The 22300-nt window shown below is 37.1% G+C and overlaps 3 protein-coding genes across 8 annotated transcripts; 1 reads left to right on the top strand and 2 right to left on the bottom strand.

The window, feature by feature from the left end:
• Window positions 1-9910: 9910 nt before the first annotated feature.
• On the bottom strand, window positions 9911-11412 carry LOC131314196 (uncharacterized). The gene is made up of 2 exons (XM_058342695.1): window positions 11290-11412; window positions 9911-10443 (listed from the first exon to the last, which is right to left on the bottom strand). Exons 1-2 carry the CDS (start codon window positions 11300-11302, stop codon window positions 9968-9970), a joined length of 489 nt encoding a protein of 162 aa, XP_058198678.1. The 5' UTR covers window positions 11303-11412; the 3' UTR covers window positions 9911-9967.
• A 247-nt stretch (window positions 11413-11659) lies between these two features.
• Window positions 11660-18097, top strand: LOC131313659 (uncharacterized). 6 transcript variants are annotated; one of them, XR_009196265.1, is made up of 5 exons: window positions 11666-11809; window positions 13459-14255; window positions 14386-14430; window positions 17491-17602; window positions 17722-18097. XR_009196265.1 is itself a non-coding variant. In XM_058342093.1 (3 exons), exon 2 carries the CDS (start codon window positions 13471-13473, stop codon window positions 14242-14244), a length of 774 nt encoding a protein of 257 aa, XP_058198076.1. In that variant the 5' UTR covers window positions 11660-11809; window positions 13459-13470; the 3' UTR covers window positions 14245-14255; window positions 17491-18097. The 6 variants fall into 6 exon arrangements, 3 of the variants coding, with proteins under 3 accessions (XP_058198076.1, XP_058198079.1, XP_058198078.1); XR_009196263.1 differs by having other exon boundaries at window positions 17491-18097; XM_058342093.1 differs by lacking the exon at window positions 14386-14430 and having other exon boundaries at window positions 11660-11809; window positions 17491-18097.
• A 1793-nt stretch (window positions 18098-19890) lies between these two features.
• Window positions 19891-21901, bottom strand: LOC131315190 (plasma membrane-associated cation-binding protein 1). The gene is made up of 4 exons (XM_058344301.1): window positions 21737-21901; window positions 21159-21248; window positions 20597-20681; window positions 19891-20506 (listed from the first exon to the last, which is right to left on the bottom strand). Exons 1-4 carry the CDS (start codon window positions 21845-21847, stop codon window positions 20181-20183), a joined length of 612 nt encoding a protein of 203 aa, XP_058200284.1. The 5' UTR covers window positions 21848-21901; the 3' UTR covers window positions 19891-20180.
• Between the last annotated feature and the right edge of the window lie 399 nt (window positions 21902-22300).

Genomic DNA, 22300 nt, shown 5'->3' with positions numbered 1-22300 from the left:
TAATTCATCTTTGATTAGTCAATTGATAAAGGATGATGTTCGAGACAAGTCAAAGAAACGTCCTATTGATGTTGTTGATGATTTGAAGGAGTATTATGGGGTGGATGTGTCATATAATCGTGCTTGGTTAGCTGTCCAAAAAGCCAAGCTAAGTGCATTTGGAGATTATTCAGATTCTTTTAATCAACTTCAATGGTATCGTAATGTTGTTCTGAATTCGGATCCTAAAAGTATTTTTGATGTTGAGTGGGATCAAACCACAAATCGTTTTTTGAGGTTGTTTGTAGCGTTTGATACCTGTGTACAAGGATTTAAGCACTGTAGGCCTGTTTTATCCGTTGACGCAACGTTCTTGAAGGCAAGGCATATGGGATGCTTGATGTCTGCTTCAGCTAAAGATGGTAATGCAGGTATGAAATAGATCATATATACAATTCTCATATGACTACTTACACACATTTCACATAGGCTACAATGCACTACGAGAAATATGAGAACTGTTTTCAGAACTATGAGAACTGGTGTCTGAACTATGAGAACTGGTTTCTTATAGTCATATAGGATGCTTGATGTCTGATTGAGCTAAAGATGATAATGCAGGTATGAAATAGATTACATATACAATTCGCATATGAATATAACATACAGTTCACATAAGCTATAATGCACTATGAGAAATATGAGAACTGTTTTCAGAATTATGAGAACTGGTTCCTAAAGTATTATGAAATAATTGTTGAGAATAAGAAATTTTTTGTGTTTTTGTTACTAATTCTGTGTTTTGTTCTAGCACTTTGAATTATGTGAAGTATCTAAACAACCTGTGTGTATAATAGTTTATGAGAATTGTCTATGAGAATTGTCAATGAGCGAAATTACTATGCGAATTTTCTATGAGAATTTTGTATTTTCTATGAGAAGTGTGTATTTTCTATGTGAAATGTGTATCAAAACTGTGTTTTTACTATATGAGAACTTTGTATGACAAGTGTGTTTTTTTTTATGAGAAGTGTATTTTTTCATGAGAAGTGTTTTTTTTTCTATGAGAAGTGTGTATTTTTCTATGAGAAATATTTTTCCCCTTATGAAAAGAGTGTATTTTTCTATGAGAAATGTGTATTTTCCATGATAAATTAAATTCTAACACAACATGCATCAAATTGACATACACCAAATCATACTAACAAATAGCAAACAATTGTTAACATAGATGAAATCGAGCTTAACATTCAGAAGACCCTAATTATCATTAGAGTCAGATAGCACTAGTTACAACATCAGTGGTTTAACCCAACTACAAACCCTAATTTTCATCGGAGTTAGATTTCTTAATCATTTGAGGAAGGAGCCAAAAAGTAGCAAAAATCTCCAAAATGTTGATGAATCCCAACTACAAACCCTAATTTTTCAAAAAGTAGTTGAGACACCAAACCCTAACTTCTACTTTGCATCTTGCTCTTCTTCTTCCTCCTTGTTCCCTTCTGCTCTGTGAGCGTCCATCAATGCCTGGATGTCTAACCTGAGGCGGAGAAGATCCATGCTCTGTATCCTGTGCTGGCGATGCAGGCGATCCATTTCAGCTTTGAGAGCCACATGCTCCTCAATGATCTTCTTCACCGTATCCTCCATGGGTAAGATTTTCGGAGCGTTGTTTGGTGGTGTGTCGTTCGGAGCGTTCTGATTTGTTACTGCCATAGTAGTTTGCGTCAGAGATTTCTTCTCTCTCTCTCTCTCTCTGGAAATGAAAAGGGGTGTGCGGTTGTGTAACTTTTCAGGTATTTATTGGAGTGAAAAGGTGATAGTGATACACGTGGTGAACTGTTTAAAGTGCAACGATTGAATAAAAAAAACAAAACAAAAACAACAAAAACAAAATATAGAGATCTTTGTTTGAAAAATAATAAATAAAACAAAAAAATAGAATATATTTGAGATTACTAATTAATTGTGACTGTTTTTTTTTTTTTTGGTTTAAGTATTTTTGGCAATTAGAAATATAATAAATAAGGAAAAATATCCAGATTTATAAGACATACATCGTTGATGGAATTGATAGATCCTAGATGGAATTGATAGATCCAAATACAAATAGAAGAAGAAAGTACCAGATTTAAATAAGAGATCTACTAAGAAAGAAAGAAAGAAAAAACCATAGAACAACCAAACTAAAAAATTAGATCCCTAGTTAGTTGGTGGTTGTCTTCTTGGTCGCACGTTTCTGCTAGTAGTGGCTTCTTCCGCTTCCTTTGCCAAAATTTTGGCAAGTTTTCCATCTTTGAAGATTTGCACTTATTTCTTGAGAAGGTTGATGTTGTCCTGATTTTTTAAGAATCGGGCTTGGGTTTCATCAAGTTTTTCACGGGTTTCTTTGAGTGATGCATCTACGACATCTTTGATGAGTCTTGCCAAGTCTTCTGCCATTTTTTAGGATTTTTTTGGTGTAGTTGTGATGAGGGTGGGAAATGAAGAGATAGAAAGAGGAAGATGGGTATTTATAGGCCATATAAAATAGGGTTTCACGTTGAAGATGTAATTTACAAAAATACCCTTTAAATTTTTTATGAGAATTGGTTATTTTCTATGAGAATTGTGAAATTTCCTATGAGAACTGTGTTTTTTCTATGTGAACTGCAAATTTTTCTATGAGAACTGTGTTTTTCCTTTATGCGAACTGCAAACTGTGAACAATGAAAAATGGAGTTTAGAGAAAGATGATTGTATATCTTCATTAACCACTAAACTAAACAACTCATTAACCACTATACATGTCATGAACAATACCTCCATCATGTCATTACCCATCTGCACTACTTTCACATCCAAAACTAGTCCACATCCGAAACTAATACTTTTGCAATGGTTAATGAGGTTTCTGCTATGTTAGGTTTCTATGAGAATTGTGAATTTTCCTATGAGAACTGTATTTTTTCTATACGAACTGCAAATTTTTGTATGAAAAGTGTGTATGAGAACTGTGTATTTCATCCATGCGAACTGCAAATTGTGAACAATGAAAAATCGAGTTCAGAGAAAGATGATTGTATATTTTCATTAACCACTAAACTGAACAGTACGCATTAACCACTATACAAGTCATGAACAACACCTCCACCATGTCATTACCCATCTGCACTACTTTCACATCCAAAACTATTTTTGCAGTCTGAGATTGTATATCTTCATTTACCAATAAACTAAACAACTCATTAACCACTATACAACTAATGAACAACACCACTACCAACTTTGATGAGTAAATTGAATCTATGCCTTTTTTTTCTTCTCTTAAAGAAGCTCCTGCTCGTCATAATATTTTTGCAGTCTGAGATTTTCCATCCTATTATGACAGATCTCTGGAGTCCATGATCTCTTCGGGTCACTGACAAATGCTTGCACAATATCAGCTCTCATTTGAAGGCATTGTTGTTTTGTAAGGTCGCTTTGAATTGCTTTTTTCATTAGCTTTTGGCGAATGATGTAGGCAACAACAACTGCACAATCAACCCTGTGAATACAAGACTAATGTTAGGGGCTTATATAAGAAGCAGTGACGAGTTTTGGAAGTTGAAGGATACTTACGAGCCTGGTTTTTGTTGTGGTGCATTGTCCACGAGCTTTGCAGAGGTTTTAATCTTCTTCTTGCATTGTTGGTTGATGTAGTTCGTGACATTCTTTCTCTGTTACAGAATATGATCATGGATACATTAACGATACACATTTCACATAGTCTGTTCACGTAGACTACAATACACAGTTGAAAGAGTTCATATATTTTTCTTAGAATAAGGAGGGATTATGTTACCAGATTGGCAATTGCTTCACAGTATTTATCTCTTCTCCCTTGTCTGTGGATGGAGTTGTTGAACCTCCATTCTTGGTCAATAATGTCTAGCTCAAGCAAAGTATAATGGTTTGAACCAAATATTGGGATAAGGATTGTTCTGGTGTTCAAAATCTTTGAGCGAACGACATCAAGTGCTCTGTTAGCTGAGTTTTGATCACCTCCAAGGAAGGTCTGTTTGGAAAGAAGATAATTAGGCAACTTCTTAACTGTGAGTGTATGCTACATGAATTGTGAGAGAGTGCTTCCTTTTCTTACTGATGAAAAGCTGTTGAAGACAAACGACATATCTTATTGGGAATCTTCTATTCCCAATGAAAAGAATGGTCCAGATGTTGGTGGTTGTAGTGTTGTAGTCAGTAAGTGAACGTAGACATCTATTGGCTGTATCAGAATGTAAAAAGTATTTGTTTATCACGTACAATTCTGATAGAAAAAATACAGTTTTGATAGAAAAAACACAGTTTTGATAGAAAAAATACAGTTCTCATACAAAAGCACAGATCTCATATACACTTCTCTTAAAATACAGAAAGAAAGTTGCTTCTTTTTTTATTGTGTTACCTGGCCTGTTAATTCTCGATCACATAGCAGAAACCTCACATCTTCTTGATATATGCGCAGGTCATCTAATTCACAATCCCATATATGTGTACTGCACGATATACATAACATTAGCTAATCTGAAATGATTTAAAAACAGTAAGTTGTTGGGTTTAGCATTTTTACCATCCCTCCTTGAGTTCCCAAAATTTTCTAATTGTTTATTGGCATTCGTCAGGTAGCAAGGCAAGGACAATGTCTGCCTTTTTTCCTAGGGGAGGAATTTTGTCATCAAGTTTCTTGATTTTTGCTTGTGGCTTGTCACTTTCGACAAGGACAATTTGTTCTTTTTTGCGACCATCCTTTGTGATTGAACCGTAGTAATAGTTGTCATCCATTTTTTGCCTTCGTGGTCTTCGTTTTGCATTATCATCTTTGTTGTCCCCTTCAGAATTTTTCCCGGCATGAGCATATAGTTGTGTAACTTCATGGACCACTAGCTCAATCTTCTGATTAGTGTACGTTTGTGTGATGTTATGTATTGCTTCCTCACTTCTTTGTGTGAGCAAAGAGGAATCAGTCTCGAGAGCTGGTAAATGCTTTTGAAGTTCTTTGGTATGTCGCTGTTGGACAGAAAGCTTGCTGGTGAGGGAAAGCTTGTTGGTTAGACTGCGTATTTTTGCATCTTTTTGAACAATTATAGCCTTTTGCCTTTGTTCAGTTGTACTCAGATACTTTTGCAGTTGGCCCTTCTCGGTTATTAGGGATTCAATTTACATCGTAAGGGCCTTTTTGATTTTGTTCTTGTCAATTTCAAACTGTTGCAGCATCATATGTTTCTGTTTTTCCAATTCATCCCTTTCTTTTCCCATTTCCAGCAGCTGTTTTTCCATTTCATCCCTGTCCTTTTTCAAAACGTTTGACATAGTATCCATCTTTTGCAGCTTTTTGTTCTAGTGAATCCCTTTCTTTTTCCATTTCCAACAGTTGATTTTTTATTGTATCATTGTTCTTTTTCCAAGACTGCTCTATAAGGAACTTGTGTTGTTCTTGGGCATGCAATATTGTGTTGGACATAGTTACGATCTTCTGCAGCTTTTCTTTTATTGCATCCCGTTCTTTTTGCATTTCCTCCAACTCATTTTTCATTGTATCTTTGTCCTTTTGAAGTTCGTGATTTTGTTGTTCAAGTATTTGTTTTTTATTCTGAATATATTAGACTTGTTGCTGGAGATCCTTGATAATAACTTGATCATTGTCCTCCAATAAGCTGTCACAGAATTTACCCATCTGGTTATGCTCTTTAATTCGGCCCTGACTAAAATTAATGGAGTCTAGAGGTTGGTAGGTACTTGGAACCATAGTCTCGCCTGATTGTGATTGTGAGAACATTGCTTGTTGTAACGCCTCCAATTTTGGGTACATTAAATAAATATTTTATTGATAAAACCAAATGGAGTCTGGCTCGTTATTACAACAAAACTCTCACAAGAGTTCAATATTTACACAAATGAAGGGGGTTCTAGGGTTCCTAACTACGGCTCCACCTGCTCCTCCATCCTAGCCAGCTCCTCAGCTCCAAAAGCCTCCAAGGTGTACTGTTCATCTTGATAATCTACAAGGTCTGACACATTATACCAGCGTCGCCACCGATATAATATGTCAGGGTCACAAAAGGTAACACTATGAACTTAAAAAGCTCAATAGAATAATCTAAACCCACTAACCCTTAACTTACAAACAATAGAAATTATACAACAGACAGTAACAATAACACATCCACATTCGATATTCAATTATCGTTGGTGTCCATGATTTTCTGTGTTTCTCCTACGCGACTCATCGTAGACCGTGTCACCATTTTCCACTTTTCTTTTTCCAAATCAACGTTTCCAAAATTTGTGTTTAACACACCCAACCTCGGTTCCGCTACTCTGGGTTCCCGAGTATCCGCACAATGGTTCCGTCGCTCCGGGTTCCCATTGGCACCTCTCCGCGGTAACCAAGCCACACACCCTACCTCGGTTCCGCCACTCCGGATTCCCGAGTATCCGCACAATGGTTCCGCTGCTCCGGGTTCCCATTGGCACACACACACCCCCAACTCACATAATGCCACCAAAATTGGTCATTATGTAGTTTCAAAATATTTCCTTCTTCAAACACTTTTTCCTTGTTAATCACACCCTAGGTGCCATGTTTCTAACTTTCTTGATTTCGGTGTCTCTTTTTCATACATAGAATCCGCGGTAGGACTTTCCACATAAGGAATCATAAAGCATTCATTGAAATCTTGAAACTAAACTAGCAAGATCATCCAACTCTATATTATTTAGCATGCTCAAAACATAAGTTGACGAGTTCAACATATTCCCCATCCTTTTCATTATTTCTAGAAAACACCTTTCAAGTATTTCATGAAATTCTAACATTTTAGGCAACAGATAACCTTATACACTTATGACAGATGACCTTAATATTCAACAGATAACCTTATATACTTATGACAGATAATTTTAACAGTCAACAGATAACCTTATATACTTAGAGAAAACGGTTAAGATCTTTGAACTAAAGACATTCTACTTTCCAACATACGATTCTATACTATACGTAGAGTTAGTAGGCTAGGGATTCTACCTTACTTCTTGGCGGTGGTCGGCTACGAAGATTTGGTCGTCGGTTTTGTGATTCGGCGGCGTAACGGCTCCGGTTTGCTTCGAAAGGAAGAGAGATGAACTTTCCTCTTCCTAGAAATAACTTGCTAACTAAACTAAGTTACTTTAAAGATCTAGAGGTGGTTTTGGAAGTGGTTTGGTGGTTTCCCTCAAGAACTCTCAAGAAACTCAAGAAACTTTAAACTTTTGAACCAAGAACACTTAGAATTTCTAGAGAGAAATAAGAGCAAGAAGTGAAGGTGTGAGTTTAAGCTTGGAATGAGCTTCTATTTATAGGCAAGGCTCACCCTCTCCCTCCTCTTGGCCGGCTCCTCTCTCTCTCTCTCTCTCTCCATATCCCATTTTTTAATTCAAGAAATCTAGCTTTCTTGGAAGATCAAAGTCTAGTCCTAGGCTTGCATGACTAGGTTTAGTCCTTGGATTTGATTCTTGGAAGATTTGTGGAAGAAAGGAGAGTTTGTACAAGATTTTGTGTTAAACAATTGATAATTGTACAAAGTAGGACAATGGAGGTTAGATTTGTCAAAGATTGGAAGGATGAAGAAGATCATGGTGGTTAAGGCATGGTACAACCCAAATCTTTCTTCTTTCTCTTCCTCCCTCTCTCCCTCCCTCTCTCTCTCGGCCCTCTCCTCTCTCTCTCTTTCTCTCCCTCTCTTGTACTAGTATACACATACACACACACACACACACACACACATATATATATATTACAATGTGCAAGAAAATAATAGGTACTTTTGTACTTGTGTCAAAGAGTTTTAAAAGGCTAAGATTTTCCCTTTTAACTAATCAATTAGCACATGTGTACTTAGTAAGTTTTTTTTTTAATCAACCAAGTACATGTACTAATATATAACAAAGGTACTATGTACTTTAGGTAGTTCAACTCCCCATTAAATTAATCTAATTGGGTACAAAATCTCAATATAAAACAATATAAGAGTACTTAGAAAATCTTAAGTCTTTTAAATCCAAGGTACATACATAATATAATATAGGTACAAACATCACATGGGGATTTAGAAAATGACTAGTTTATGAAAACCCTTATTACCCAATGGATAATAAAATCCCTAGTATTTATTGTCCAATGGACAAAAGTAATAAGGAAGCTTTTATACTAAAATAATCAAAATGTCATTTTAAACAATTATAAAATTCTATTTTTTATAAATATTAGTACTTGAACAAATCCATCAAGGAACACTTTTAATATAAAGAATAGGATTTCTATTATCCAATGGATAAAAGTTCTCCTAACTTTTATTGTCCAATGGATAAAGAAGAAAACCAAAATAATAAAAGAAAATAATTAATAAATTTTCAAGTCTAGGGTTTAAAAGGTTCACAAGGTTCAAAGATGGGCAAAAAGATCCATTTATGGTTAGGAAAATGTAACTAGGTGACTTCCTAGTTTGGTTTCTCCAACAAGTTGGTTAGAAACTAACTAGACTTGCTAAGTAGGGCTTAAAAAGTCAAGTAACGATCTTTGAAGGGCTAAAGTGTAATTACGATAAATTATAGGAATTTAAAAGGAAATAATAAAAGCAATCTAAGTAATCAAAAGAAAATTTTAAATATTTAACGAAATTTTTGTTGACTGAAAATCAGGGCTGTTACACTTGTTGTTTCTCAGGAGATGATGTTGACACAAGAGGAGATGTTTGCTGTTTTTCAGTTAAATGTATCTCATTAAGTCGTAGTGCCAGACTTTGAGGAGATTGTGTATGCTGCATCATCTGTGATATAATTTTCCTGTCATTGTCATCTACAACTTCTGGGTGTGGCATGCTGTAGACTTGAGCCTTTTAACATGTTTCTTGAAGTTCTTCCTCATATACCTAAAAGTTGTGAACTCACAATCAGAATTGTGTATTTTTATTGAGAAGTGTGTATTTTTTTGTATGAGAATTGTGTTGTTCATATGATAACTGTGTATTTTTTTATGAGCACTGTGTATGAGAAGTGTGTTTTTGCTATGAAAATTGTGTATTTTTTATATGAGAAATGTGTTTTTGCTATAAGAAGTGTGTATTTATCTATGAGAAGTGTGTAATTTTCTATGAAAAGTGTGTATTTTCGTGTCCAAGTTAAGCAATTTGATTAGTGTATATACCGTAATGTTGACATTGCTCAAATCTTCAAAATCATCAATTCTTTTTTTCAGGTTTGAGGTGTTCCAGTTTAGTAGCCTTGGAATTGCTTCATTTTTTGGTCGTACAATCAAATCCGTGTGTTCACAAATCCAGTACTGCAAAAGCAGGTAAAAGGAAATTATTAGAATAAAAAAATTATTAGAATACCCAAAAATACTTCTCATAACAAAATAGATTTAAGTTACCATCAATGCCACCACACATCTTGTTGCATCTCTTGGTTTGTCATGGAACTTGTGCATTGATGTATTCAATGTTTCTGCAATGGATTGTGCCCAGTCTTAGTCTTTTATTTCTTCTATTTTTTCCATGCAATGCACATATATCCATGCAATGGTGACTCTTGATGTGGAGAAGAACAGCGTCAGGCAAATGAACATGCATACAAGGCGGACTACATCTTGGATGTCTTCTTCAGTTATGGATTCCTTTTTTTTTTTTTTTTTGCAGTATTTCATTGATCATGTCTTTCATCTTTTTACTACCAATTCTTGCCTCCTTGATCCCCCTTGTTTTTGCAAATGGAACATCACTTTTCTTCTTGTTCAAATTCCTATTGGTTTGTTCCCATAAGTTATTCCAAAAATTAACTTGATATCATTCCTTGTTATGACAACCTTCTTACCACCAATGAGGAATTTGCTGTCATTGGTATCATAGTTTTCAATGATACTCAGGATGGTTTTATCGTGCTTCATGCAAGTTTTTTTGGCTAACTTGCCTTTCCTAATGGCATCAATCAGCATTCAAAACGGTGTTTGTTTCAAGAGCTCTAAGTGGGCATTGTTCAAGTTCAGTTTTGACAATAGCCCCACTGTTCTTATTACATTGGACCTAAATGTGCATTGCTTTTGGATCTGGGTTGGGGAGTCTGGTTTTGATTTTGATTTTGATTCTTGTTTCGTGGCCTTCTTTTTCTGTTTTGGGCTCTGTTGTTTCTTTCGTCGGGTTTGCTTTTGGGTCTGGATTGGGGAGTCTGGTTCAGATTCAGATTGTTGGGTAAGCCTTTGGCGTTTCTTGGCGACCTTTTTCTGTTTTGGTCTTTGTCGTTTCTTTCCCCGAGTTTGCGAAGGGTACTGTGATGCTTGGCTAACTATCGAGGTTGCTGGCATGTCAGGTTGAGTTTTGGATCTTGTAATGACTCCTGTCTCCTCCATTGTTAGTGTTCTTGGTCTGATCTCGTAAGAAGTTTTCAAATCTTGTGTGTAAGTCTTCTTGTGCCCTGTTAAATATATGAACAAAAGTGACATAGAGTGTTTACGTTGGCTCATCATAGGTATAGTACACAGTTCTATAGAAAAATAAACAGTTCTCATAGAAAAATACAATGTTCCAGTAGAAAAATACACAGTTCTCATAAACAGATGTCATGTATAATACACAATTCTCATAGAAAAATACATAGTTATCATAGAAAAATATAATGTTCCAGTAGAAAATACACAATTCTCATAGACAAATCTCATGTATAATACACAGTTCTCATAGAAAAATACACTATTCTGATAAACAGTTTTCGTAGAAAATACACAGTTCTCATGGATAAGTATGATGACGTGTAACTTTTTAAACATGTATTCTTTCGGAACAAAATACACAGTTCAAATCTTGTAAGTCTTCTTGTGCCCCGTTAAATATATGAACAAAAGTTAGATAGAGTGTTTATGTTGTCTCATCATAGGTATAGTACACAGTTCTCATAGAAAAATAAACAGTTCTCATAGAAAAATATAATGTTCCAGTAGAAAAATATACAGTTCTCATAGACAGATGTCATATATAATACACAATTCTCATAGAAAAAACTCAAAAACTCAAAATCTAAAGCGAAACCATTGAAAGTGCTCATTATCCTGACCTCTTCGCCGCCGGAGAAGCGGCCAGTCTCCTCCTTGAAGGAGCTGATCGAGAACAGTTCACATAGAACTCTACACATAGTTCACATAACTCGAAAACACATACTTCACATAGACGCAACACGTTTATGAGAGTTAGGGTTCTCATATACATATTTTACAGTTCGCATAGAAATTTCGCATAGACTTTCGATATTTTTTAATGTACATACCTTTCTTTGCCATATTGAAATGTTGTTGCCTGATCGATTGCACGAGAGAGAGAGAGAGAGAGAGAGAGAGCGCGAAGCGAGAGAGAGAGCGCTGTTGAGCGGAAGAGTTAGGGTTCTGTAGCGGTAGAGTTAGGGTGGTTCTGTAGCGGTTGGGGAGAGAGAGAGTTTTGTTGAGCCGTATGGAGAGGGTTCGGGAATGTGACCCGCGAGGTGTATTTTTGACCCGAGAGAGGATCCGGAATGCTTGTTTTGACCTGCGAGGGGTATTTTTGTCCACAATATAGCACCGGTACTAAAGAGGTATAGAATATTTTGTGCTGGATTGAATTAAGTCCGAGCCTAATTTTTTGGGTCGGCCTAAAAATCCCCCTTTAATAAAATTTTCGGATCACAAAGGAAGTACTCCTGTCAAGAGCATAAACCGAAAGCAATCTTCGTCGACCCCCCTCGCCCACGCCCTCGCCGGCCGCTGATAGCCCACCGCCGGCATTCGATCACCGATCTCCGGCCTTCGCTTCAGGTAACTCTCCCGCTCCCTCTTCGACTCTTTCTCTCTTTAATAAACAGTGCATTATGTTCTTTTTTCTGTCTTTCTCTTTCTTTTCTACAGTGGAAACCCTAACGGAGTGTTTTGTGGTGGTGTACATGAAGGATTATAATTGATTAGCAGTAATTGTACAGTTGCAGCAGATATTATACTTATGTCTCTTTCAATATTGCTATTAAAACATCTATTGTGAAGAAAGACATAGAGAAATTAACGGCTCCCCCATCTTGTTGTGTGCTCCATTTTTTTTGAAATTTGCGTGTCAGCTTGGCCGTGTCATGTTCCGTGTCTGTGTTGGATAGCTTATATACAATGTTAAGTTCATTCGCTATAACAGCTTAAGATTTTGGATACTCGGTGGGTATCATATCCTTGATGATTTGGGTTCAAGTCTCTTCATTTCATTTATCTCCATTTGCATTATGCTTCTCTCCATCGCATTGTATTGTGTGTTGTGTTTGGATGTTTTCATCTCCACGGGCAAGTCGGGATTGCACGTGAGGGAGGGTGTTAAGCCCATTTCGGAATGGCTTTTGCTTTTGGGGCACTTGGTAACTGATCAGGTGCTACTTAGCCTGGCGTTTTTACCATGACTTATGATACTCCATTCTCCTTACTTGGAGCATGGCTACCCTGAATAAGGAATAACTGCATATGGTTGAACTATCGACCAAAGCTCACTCTCCTTTGAGGAGGAGGTCTCCAGCTCTATGCAGCTATCACCCCTCCATCTTGTGATCTCTTTAGAGCTCTGTACCTACTGCCTACCATCTTCTGAGAGGGGCTACAGCTGGCCACCCACTGCCGTGCTGATATGTTTTTGATTGACTTTTATGCTGCCCTGAATTGCACTTCCAAACTTGAATCTCTGGGAAAAAGAGATTCTCTCAGTCCATTTGGACTGGTAAAAGACACAAATGAAGGGAAAAAAACTAGTACAGTATCAATGAAATTAGGTTCGTTAGTTTTTGTTCCCCTCAGTTTCATAGAGTCGTAGTCATTACTGTTCTAAATGCGATCTTTAAAAGCTAGTACTTATAACTTAGTAGCAGGATCCTTTTAAAATGGGTGCGTTCCCTAGACGGGAGCTCGCTCCGAACTAAGATGAGAGCTTATCGGGCCATTAAGGCGGTTATTCTCTTACTTTTTAGTCAAGAAGTTTTGCAAATTGAGAATATGTAACTTCCAATAATTACACTTGAAGATCGTGAAAATTTACAATAACTCTTTTCCTTTAAGGATTATTCTAACATCCACTCAAAGGGTGTAGAATAATAGGTAAAATGTGTATTGATATCCGAGAAAGGTGTATTGATATTTGTGAAAGTGTGTTAATATCCGTGAAATATGCATTGATGTCCAAACTTGTTTGGGATTATGTGTATATTATCTTGGTTTGCAAAACCGTTCTTTTAATGGTTAAGTATTCAAAGATATTATATACACATATTTTTATATAATCTATATACGCTCCTTAGGCGCTCCCAACCTTAGGAGCTTTTAGGTGCCTTCGCTCCCCCACCCCCTCTTCGTGCTACTAAGATTTATAATCCGTTAGTATTTTACTCAATGACTAGTTCTAATAAGTTCTCAGCCTCTCTCTGGCTCTCTGTCATTTTCAGATACAATAGAAGATGCCATCCAAAATTGCACAAATTCGCCTTGTAAGTTCACATCCTGAAGTTTATGAACCATGTGATGACTCATTTGCGTTGGTTGATGCGCTTCTAGCTGATCAGATGAACTTGTTAATGCATAATCCGAAACTGTGCATGGAAGTTGGGTGCGGTAGTGGATATGTTATTACGTCTCTAGCTCTTGTGCTTGGGCAGGGGGCCTGCGGGGCCTATTATATTGCTACCGACATCAATCCTCATGCTGTGAGAGTGACCAGTGAGACACTTGAAGCACATGGGGTTCATGCAGAATTGATAACTACTGACATTGCATCAGGGCTGGAGGAGAGACTGGCAGGATTGGTGGATGTGATGGTTGTGAATCCACCTTATGTGCCAACACCTGAAGAGGAAGTAGGCCGTGATGGGATTGCCTCGGCTTGGGCTGGGGGGGAGAATGGTCGGTGTGTCATTGATAAGATATTACCCGTTGCTGACAAACTTTTGTCCGATAGGGGCTGGTTGTACATGGTTACTCTTACAGCGAACAATCCCTCAGAAATATGCCTTCAAATGAGAGATAAGGGTTATGCTTCCAGAATTGTTGTGCAGAGATCAACAGAAGAGGAGAGTCTCCATGTCATTAAGTTTTGGCGAGATAGTGATGATATATTGCAGGCAAATGAAGTCGAGGCAGTGAACAAAACAGGCCCTGCAAGAATTTTTCAGTCTTTGCTTTCACAGTTTCCTGGGTTATTGTTTGGGAGAAACAGCAACAGTAGTAGTACCTGATTTTTAAGAAGGTAAACATGAATTTCTACACTCTGATAAAATATGGTTGCCTTTTTCTTCCCCTTCCATGTCATTATTGAGTTTAGAACATGGAATTCGGTCACAATGTTACAACTGATAACCTCATGCAATTCATAAAAGGTCTCTTTCCATGAATTGATGCCTGCACAGCCAGCTGATTCCCTGGTAAGCCATTCCTTTTCTTTCTTTCTTTTTTTTGCTTTGTGGCAAGTTGGTGAGTGAATCTGCTCCAACAAGAAACTTATATATGTGAGAAACGACTCAAAGCAGTTCCTAGTGAGGCATTTTTCACTATGTCTCGACCAATACTTTGAATGCCTTTCCTTGCATCATACCATTTTAGTACAAGGTATTGATACCAGCCCCTCGAGGCAAAAACTTTGAGCATGCTTTTAAAATCTATGGACCACTATTATATCTCAAAACTACAACGTGGAAATATGATAAGCTACACGTAATTTTTTTTTTTTTTTTTGAAGATAGCTACACATAATAAAAACATGAGAAACCATAGTATTATGCAAGATAATTGCAAAATATTCAAAGTAACATGCAATATGAGACTATATTAAGCTGGAAATGCAGGGCTTTATGTGATTTATCTGCATGTTATATTGCAACTTGTGCAGGGGGGAAATGTGAAATTTAACTCTATATGGTTGAGTGTAAAAGAAGAACTTTATGCATGTAACTTAGTATGTTTAAAAGAAGCACTTTTACGCATGTTATAGCAATTGCGCAAGTAGTTAGTACATATAATGAGTCAATGACTGTATAAAACACAATTATATAGAACGTGTTCACTGGAAAGTATCATAAACTTATTTTATCCCTTTATCTGGGTTTCAACACCTCCTCCATTAAACCCCCTCTCCAGGTGCTCCTCCTCCTCATCCAAGAGTGTCAAAATCATAGCATCAACAGTAGGTCTATGACTATGAGAACAAGAAAGTGTATAGATTTGCATAATACTCAACAGAGTCCTTCTACTCCCTCGTCTCTTCTCCATCCATGGCCACATGATCAGTAAAGTTACGCCTCATAGGAATTCGTTAGTTTAGTGAAGAACTTAGTATTCCTGCCTTCTTAAGCCTCAAGCCTTGATTTTTTTTCTCCAACTAACCATCAGAACAGTGCTACCCAACTCTTATTTTGTTTCTTTTTCTTCAAACAGTTTCCTCTTCTGACTCCATATCTTTCCGATGCCACTTCTCAATACACTCCAGAGCTTTAGCTTTCTCAGAGGTCAGTCAGGTCATTAAACACTTGTTCCACAACCATTACCACTACAGAGCTTGGGTCCCCTTTCAACTAAATAATGGTTCCGCCACTAGTCAGCCTTGTCCACAGATCTATCCTTCTCGAGCCGCTTGTTTTCACAACAAAAGGGACTCCTCCCACCATCTATAACCCCGTAATCAAAATGCGCTATGGATTTGACACCGGCCTCCATAAGGTAATTTGTGAGAAAGTAGAGAAGTTTTCATCCCCATTTAATGAGATGAAAAATGAGTTCAGCTTCTCTGCCGTCCTAAATTTGACTACACGGAGCAGTTTGCCTATACTGGACATCTCCTTGATGGTCCAAGCCATTACTATCGTAGGCCCGTTGGAAAGAGTGTCCACCCAAAAATTCAAGTTAATTAGGCTCCCACAACTAATTAATTGTAACGCTTTTATGTCGCAAAATTAAATAGTCTATCCATTTTTGCTACACCAAAGTATTCTTTTTGTGTTTTGATCAACAACACTAAAATGCTGCTGTGCTGGTCAACTTGAATTTGTATGAGGACATACTACCTGACGAGCCCTACAATATGAATGGCTCACATTATTGAGAAGGGGTCCAGATATGGGCAAACTGCTCCGTGCAGTTCCAAACAGGACTGCAGAGAAGCTGATTCCGTAAAAATTCTATCGATCCTTGTATAAACGGCTAATCCTAATTGTACCATGATGTCAAATGCAAAAATGTGGCAACATCCATCAACTCCTTTTTTTCTCTTAAATGCAAGAATTTCCTCAGACTTTTGGAAACGATTCTCCACCCCTTGGCATTTCTTCTTTTGAATCCAACAATTACCCCCCTAGCTCAGTCCTGATATCATCGAAGACTAGACAATTAGCCCGCAAACATCCTTCCATTCACAAAGACCCTTTCCCGCAGAACTAGGATGCTCCAAGTTCTCTATAGTTGCTATATCCTCCCAACTTATAATAATCTTACACACCATGAACTTCTAACTATTTTATTGTTTATATTATTCATCTTGGTTTCCTGTACTAGCTCGCCCCCCCTCCAAGTGCACATCATAAAAAAATGACTGTTCTTTGTCTTTTGTTATTCAGCCCCGCATGCATCGTATCAAGATTTTTAGCTTCATTTTATCAAGATTTTTAGCTTCATTTTATCAAGATTTTTAGCTTCATTGAGATTCTAAGTCCCAATTTTCTTAGCAGGTCATTTAGGTTTTAGGTTAGACTTGACCAGCATATGGACTAGGTCTTCTAATGTTCTGATTAAATCCAATGTCTTACTGATGCAAACATATCTATTCCATCCTCACCACCTTTGTAATGATGAACTTTACATTCCTAAAAATTGATGGTGCTGCATTTTTTTGGTTTCGTGTGTACTAAGAACTCCATATAGTAGTTGGAATTGAAGGATAGAACTTAGAAGTTCCCTGAATATATCATCAATAAACTGTTCTTCTGCAGTTCCTACCTCATTACTCGTTGTACGCACCCAGAAACACAGATACAGTTGGTTATAGCATTTTCTGAGATCTGCTGTGAATCATCTTTTCTATTCCTAATGAATGCCCCCACCCCTTTTATTGTGTATAACCTTGGGAATCAGAAGACAGGAATACTTAAAAGTGTCATTTCTGTAAAATTTTCCGTTTTTTGTTTTTCATTTTAAATGGCAGAAGTATGGTAGAGTAATTGCTCCAGCTGATGACTCTCTTACCTGATCCTGTATAAAAATCTCTCTTCATCTCACCTCTGTGAGAAATTCTTCTTTTCTAAATCAGCATTTTGTTAAGATTCTCCTCTGAGAAATTACATATTAGCCTTCAGAATTTACAGGTATAATTTGGTAGATGGCTGTCTTAGTTGCAAGATCTGACTTCATTAGAAGTTGGAAATCTGAAATGCAAATCCTTCTTTACCAGGACCTCTTGTTTTCTGAATCATTTGTGGCTTTGATGTCCCTTACAGATATCTTAGGTTAGTTGTGGGACATTGCTTCTCAATTATCGCAAAGGAGACAGCGGATTCATGAAGTAGACCTCAATTGGTTTGCGGGATATTGCTTCACAAGTATCGCAAGGTAGCCTTGTTGTTAGGGGTTGATGCTGTGTATCAATAAACTGGTCTGGTGGCCCATACAGTTCTCTTAGTTTTTCTCATACAGCTTTCTGATGGTCTGTTAAATGGTACTTATGTCAGCTGAACCCCCTTGAATTGAGTACCATGACTCTGTGAGAGAAGCATACAGTAGCAGCAGATGAACCATAGGATGTTGTCCAATATTACAGGAAGAATCTGTAGTTTTTGCATGAGCATAAGACTCAGTCAGTCCACAGAAGGGACATGGGTGATTGCTGCTGCAGCATTTTAACGACTACTCTCCTGCTACTGTGTTAAATTCGCCCAGAGGCTGTAGGCTGTAGCCAGCCTGCATGGTAGAGAGTTAACATGTTCCTGAGAGAGCTCTGCTCCTCATTACTGACAGCAATGTTCTGCACAAGCGCGAGAGTTAGAGATTACCACCTAAGTATTGAGTGTAACAGTTATATCAATTTGAATTTTTTTGGTTGGGTCAGTGGGAGGAATGTTTCTCAGGATGGAAGAAGTTGCTTAGTTGTCTTTTTTCTTTTTTGGTTTAAGTAGGCTCTGTCACTTAGAAAATAAAGAAAAATAGTACTACTTGTGTTCCTTTATAAGTGTTCCCTATAAATAAATAAAAAACGCGGAATTATCTAGCATAAAATAAAGTACTTCCGTGTATAATTTTTAAAAGTTTTTTTCACCATTTTAAAGAAGGATAGTGATTTTGCCATACCCTTTTTTGATAATGCCACACCTGCAAGTGTATTTTTTGGTGCAAAAATGCACTTGCAGGGTGTGGAATTATCAAAAAATGGTGTGACAAAATCATTTTCCTTTAAAGAACTACTTAATTGAGATTTTTAATTTGGTGCACAGAAATTGAAAAAAATATGCTTTTTTTTATTGGCCGGCAATGACGACGTAAAATGGTGTTTATCGTAGCACTGGACATGTATTTGTTGCAAATGAGAATTTAATCATCAATCATGAATGTGGTGAGGGTAGTTTTCGTAACTAAAGAAGGAGAGAGAGAGAGAGAGCATACGTAGTTTTCAAGCTGCTTACCTTTGTTGCTTGTGGGAAGACGCCTCTGGTTCCAATTGGTTACTGCTAAATTATTATTCTACTTTTATAATACGAAAATGCCCCACCAATCATTTCACTACCTAGCAACACAAGTTACTTTCAATTATCTATTAATCTTTGCTGACAGCCTGAAAATACTTGGCAATAGGTAGCTTCTTTCTTTTAATCTTATCTTGTAAGACTATGATTTGGTCAGATTTTGGAAAATCAAATCCTGAGCTTACTATTGTTCTACAACCTCTGTTACATGAATCCTTCAATATGTATGGATAAAGGTTTGAGATGTGTGTTTGACATGTTTAGTTGAGCAATGATTTACCACGTATATATCTAGCCAAAAAAGAAGAAGAATAAACTTCACACGTATATTTTCCAACTTAAATTTCTTGTGTGCTATGCATAGAACTCTTATAATATGAAAAAAAAAAATCTAAAATAACTAGTTAATAAATAACAAAAAGTACTATTTATAAGAAAGAAAAGAAACTTGGCACGTATATTTTCCAACTTAAATTTCTTGTGTGCTATGCATAGAACTCTTATAATATGCAAAAAAAAAAAAAAAAAAGGATCTAAAATAACTAGTACTCCCTCCGTCCCTTTTTTTGTGTTCAGTATTCCATTTTGGGTTGTCCCTTAATAAGTGTTCATTTTGTAAAGTTAGGGAGGTAAAAGTTGGTACATTGTCTATTTTGTCCCTAAAAGTAGATTTCATTTTGAAAAGTTAGTGAGTAAAAATGTAATGATAATGGGTAAGTAGGGAAAGTGGAGGAAAAAGTTAATGTGAAAGGTGTAATGATGATGTCTTTTTAATAAGTTGGAGTTACGAAGCAAGACACTTAAAAAGAGACAGAGGGAGTAATAAATAACAAAAGGTACTATTTAAGAAAGAAAATAAAAATCATTATTAAGGATTTTAGATAGGTCTGCATGTCCGTATCCTTAGAAATTATTATCAAAATTTTAGATGAAGTCGATACTCAAAACACATATCTGCACCCAACATCAATACTCAGTTTCATGTAACATGGTCTACAACACGAGGGTGAGCTGCACCATTGCTTTTTCTCGTTCTTGTGGTTGTTATGTGTGCTGTTCCTATTTGACAAAAATGTTGGTGCGACTTTGGACCCCAAGAAAATTGTTGGTGTGAAGTGTTGAGAGAGAGAGAGAGAGAGAGAGAGAGAGAGTCCAAGCAGATGAACAACCCTGCAGAAGGTTTTGCTTTTCCTTAAAAATGAAGAAATACACTGTAAATATTACAACTTCGCAAATGATCAGCAAAAATACAAGTGAATGTGAAAGCTTTGAGAACCAAGAAACAGAATATATCACACAATCATACAGGGGACGAAGACAAGACAAATTACAACGGAGAAGGGGTAGACAACAATAAAGAATAAAAAATTTAACATAAACTGGTACACAAACAGTCTAGCACCTAGTCTTACACAACTTGCTAGTTCACTTGTCCTTCTGTCATGTGCTCATCAAGGCTTTGGTGGCTCTGCTGCTACAGGTTCTTCCACCTTCGGTGGCAGCTCCGTGGTGGTACCTGGCTCGGCTTCTGCCTCAGGTTCAGCAGCAGTCTCAACCACAGCCACCGCTTCTTCTTTCTTTTCCTCTTCAACCACTACCTCTTTACCTTCTTCGGCTGCAACAGATGTTTCGGCCTCGGCTGGGGGAGGCTCCACCAGTTTCTCTTCCGTGACTATGAATGTTGAGACCTTCTCAAATACAAAGAAAATTGGTCCTGGAACCAAAGTTGGCCCTAGCTTTGTAGATGCTTCACAAATTGGCTTCGATCCTGGAAAATCTTTGCAATGATTACGGACACAAGTTAGTTATTTGTATAGTGTGCTATCAACACATTTATCAAATCATAGAGGATATTAAAGAGTAGTACCAATTTTAACGAGCTCATCGAGGAACTTCTGAACACCAGCAGAGTACTTCTTTAGACCCACTTCCTTTGGTTCCTTAACCAGTGCCTGTTTTGATTTTTCATTTTGTGAACAAAGACACAGGAGATTTTAGTTGCATTGGTAGTCTAATACAAGTGCTTGGCATCTCTATATGTGTTTACATGCTAGTGTCTGTCATGCAGTTACTGTATTCTATAGGGTGTTGTAGATCGATCTCCCTTTTTCTTTTCTTTTTTTTGAAACGGCTACAAGTTTATTAAGAATCTTGATAGGTGTACACCAAGTAGGGGGAGAGGAGAAGGGAATCCAACCAAAGGTTGGATGAAACACCTGATGGGAATAAGATTGATCTCTTTCTTGATGTCTTATGTTTTGGTTTTTTTTTTTTTTTTTTGTATAGAAGAGAGAGAAGGAAAGAGAGAGAGAGAGAGAGAGAGAGAGAGAGAGATGTTTTATTTTTTTGTTTTTTTTTTTTTTTTTTGTATAGAAGAGAGAGAGAGAGAGAGAGAGAGAGAGAGAGAGAGAGAGGAGCTGATGAATTACCTTGATCTCAACTGAAGAGGCCTCATAGATTTCGACTACTTTAGGCTGGAGCTCACTCTTCTTCTCTTCGAACTCCTTGGTGTATTCTTCCTGAATTTACTTGCGAGGTTAGTATACCATGACACTCGATACACACACCTAAGGTTTTTAATTTTTGTCCATAATCAGCTTCTATGAGCGTTTTAAGTGTATTGATCAGCTGTTCCCAACCGTTACACAGGATACGTACCCGTTGATATCTTATTCAAAAAACTTTAATGATACAGCTAGCTCATACATGACCGCTATTTATGACCAAATTAGCTAGGTGCTCCAAAATCTATTTTCATGAAAGATGCTTTTGAAAATTCACATTTGATTCTCGCTGCTGCATACCATTCCATTGGCTACCATTACATTGCTACTAGTGTTATGGTTAGGTATCTCAATATTATACGGATTATTAAATACTACAGACCATATGTATGCATGTAGGTAGTGTATGTAAGTAAGGTAAAGAAGTGAAATATTGGAAGAATTTGTAGAATGAATGAAAGAAATAGCTAGAAGAATTAAAGATGGATGGATGGATGGATTACCTTAGAGTCATCGAAGTTCTTGCAAGCTTCAGCAGCAGCAGCCTTCTTGGTTCCGTTTTTCCCAAATACTTTCTTCACCTTTGGGAGAACCTTTGTTTTCCAGTAATCCATGATGGATCTCCTCCTCCTCCTCCTCCTCCTCCTTTTTCAATCAACCTCCCTACCCAATAAACCTCTAATTATATAGCAATTAATAAACACGGATTAGTAATTAATCTCCTCCACACAAATAATCTTTATACGCTAACACAAATACCACTACTAGCATAGCTAATTAAGCTTATAGCTTCCAATATTGTACGTTTTCCTTCAATCTGAAGAGAGAGAGAGAGAGAGAGAGAGAGAGAGAGAGAGAGAGAGAGATGTTTGGTGTATCGTGGCTGGGCAACAACTTAACAGTGCATCCAAATTAATACTACTAGCAAGGGCAAAACACAAGCGGTTAAAGCGTGTGAGCAGGAGACACCGAATAGTTCCTGCTTGGGGTGTCCATGTCCTCTGTTAATGACGTCAAATACCCCACCAGCACAGGTTATTACTACTAGTACTGTATTATTCATTTCA

The sequence above is a fragment of the Rhododendron vialii genome, chromosome 13a (genome assembly GCF_030253575.1).
Source record: "Rhododendron vialii isolate Sample 1 chromosome 13a, ASM3025357v1".
NCBI classification, from domain to species: domain Eukaryota; kingdom Viridiplantae; phylum Streptophyta; class Magnoliopsida; order Ericales; family Ericaceae; genus Rhododendron; species Rhododendron vialii.
Note: the sequence above shows the minus strand (reverse complement) of the source record. Positions and strands in the feature narration are given on the sequence as shown.

What these genes read in the sequence shown, in the direction of transcription:
- LOC131313659 (XM_058342093.1), top strand. Translation starts at nt 13,471, where the DNA reads ATGCCATCCAAAATTGCACAAATTCGCCTTGTAAGTTCACATCCTGAA.
- LOC131315190 (XM_058344301.1), bottom strand. Translation starts at nt 21,847, where the DNA reads ATGGATTACTGGAAAACAAAGGTTCTCCCAAAGGTGAAGAAAGTATTT. An exon ending in AGAACTTCGATGACTCTAAG is followed by an intron (nt 21,249 to 21,736) that starts GTAATCCATCCA and finishes AAGTAAATTCAG; the next exon opens with GAAGAATACACCAAGGAGTT. An exon ending in CGATGAGCTCGTTAAAATTG is followed by an intron (nt 20,507 to 20,596) that starts GTACTACTCTTT and finishes ATCATTGCAAAG; the next exon opens with ATTTTCCAGGATCGAAGCCA.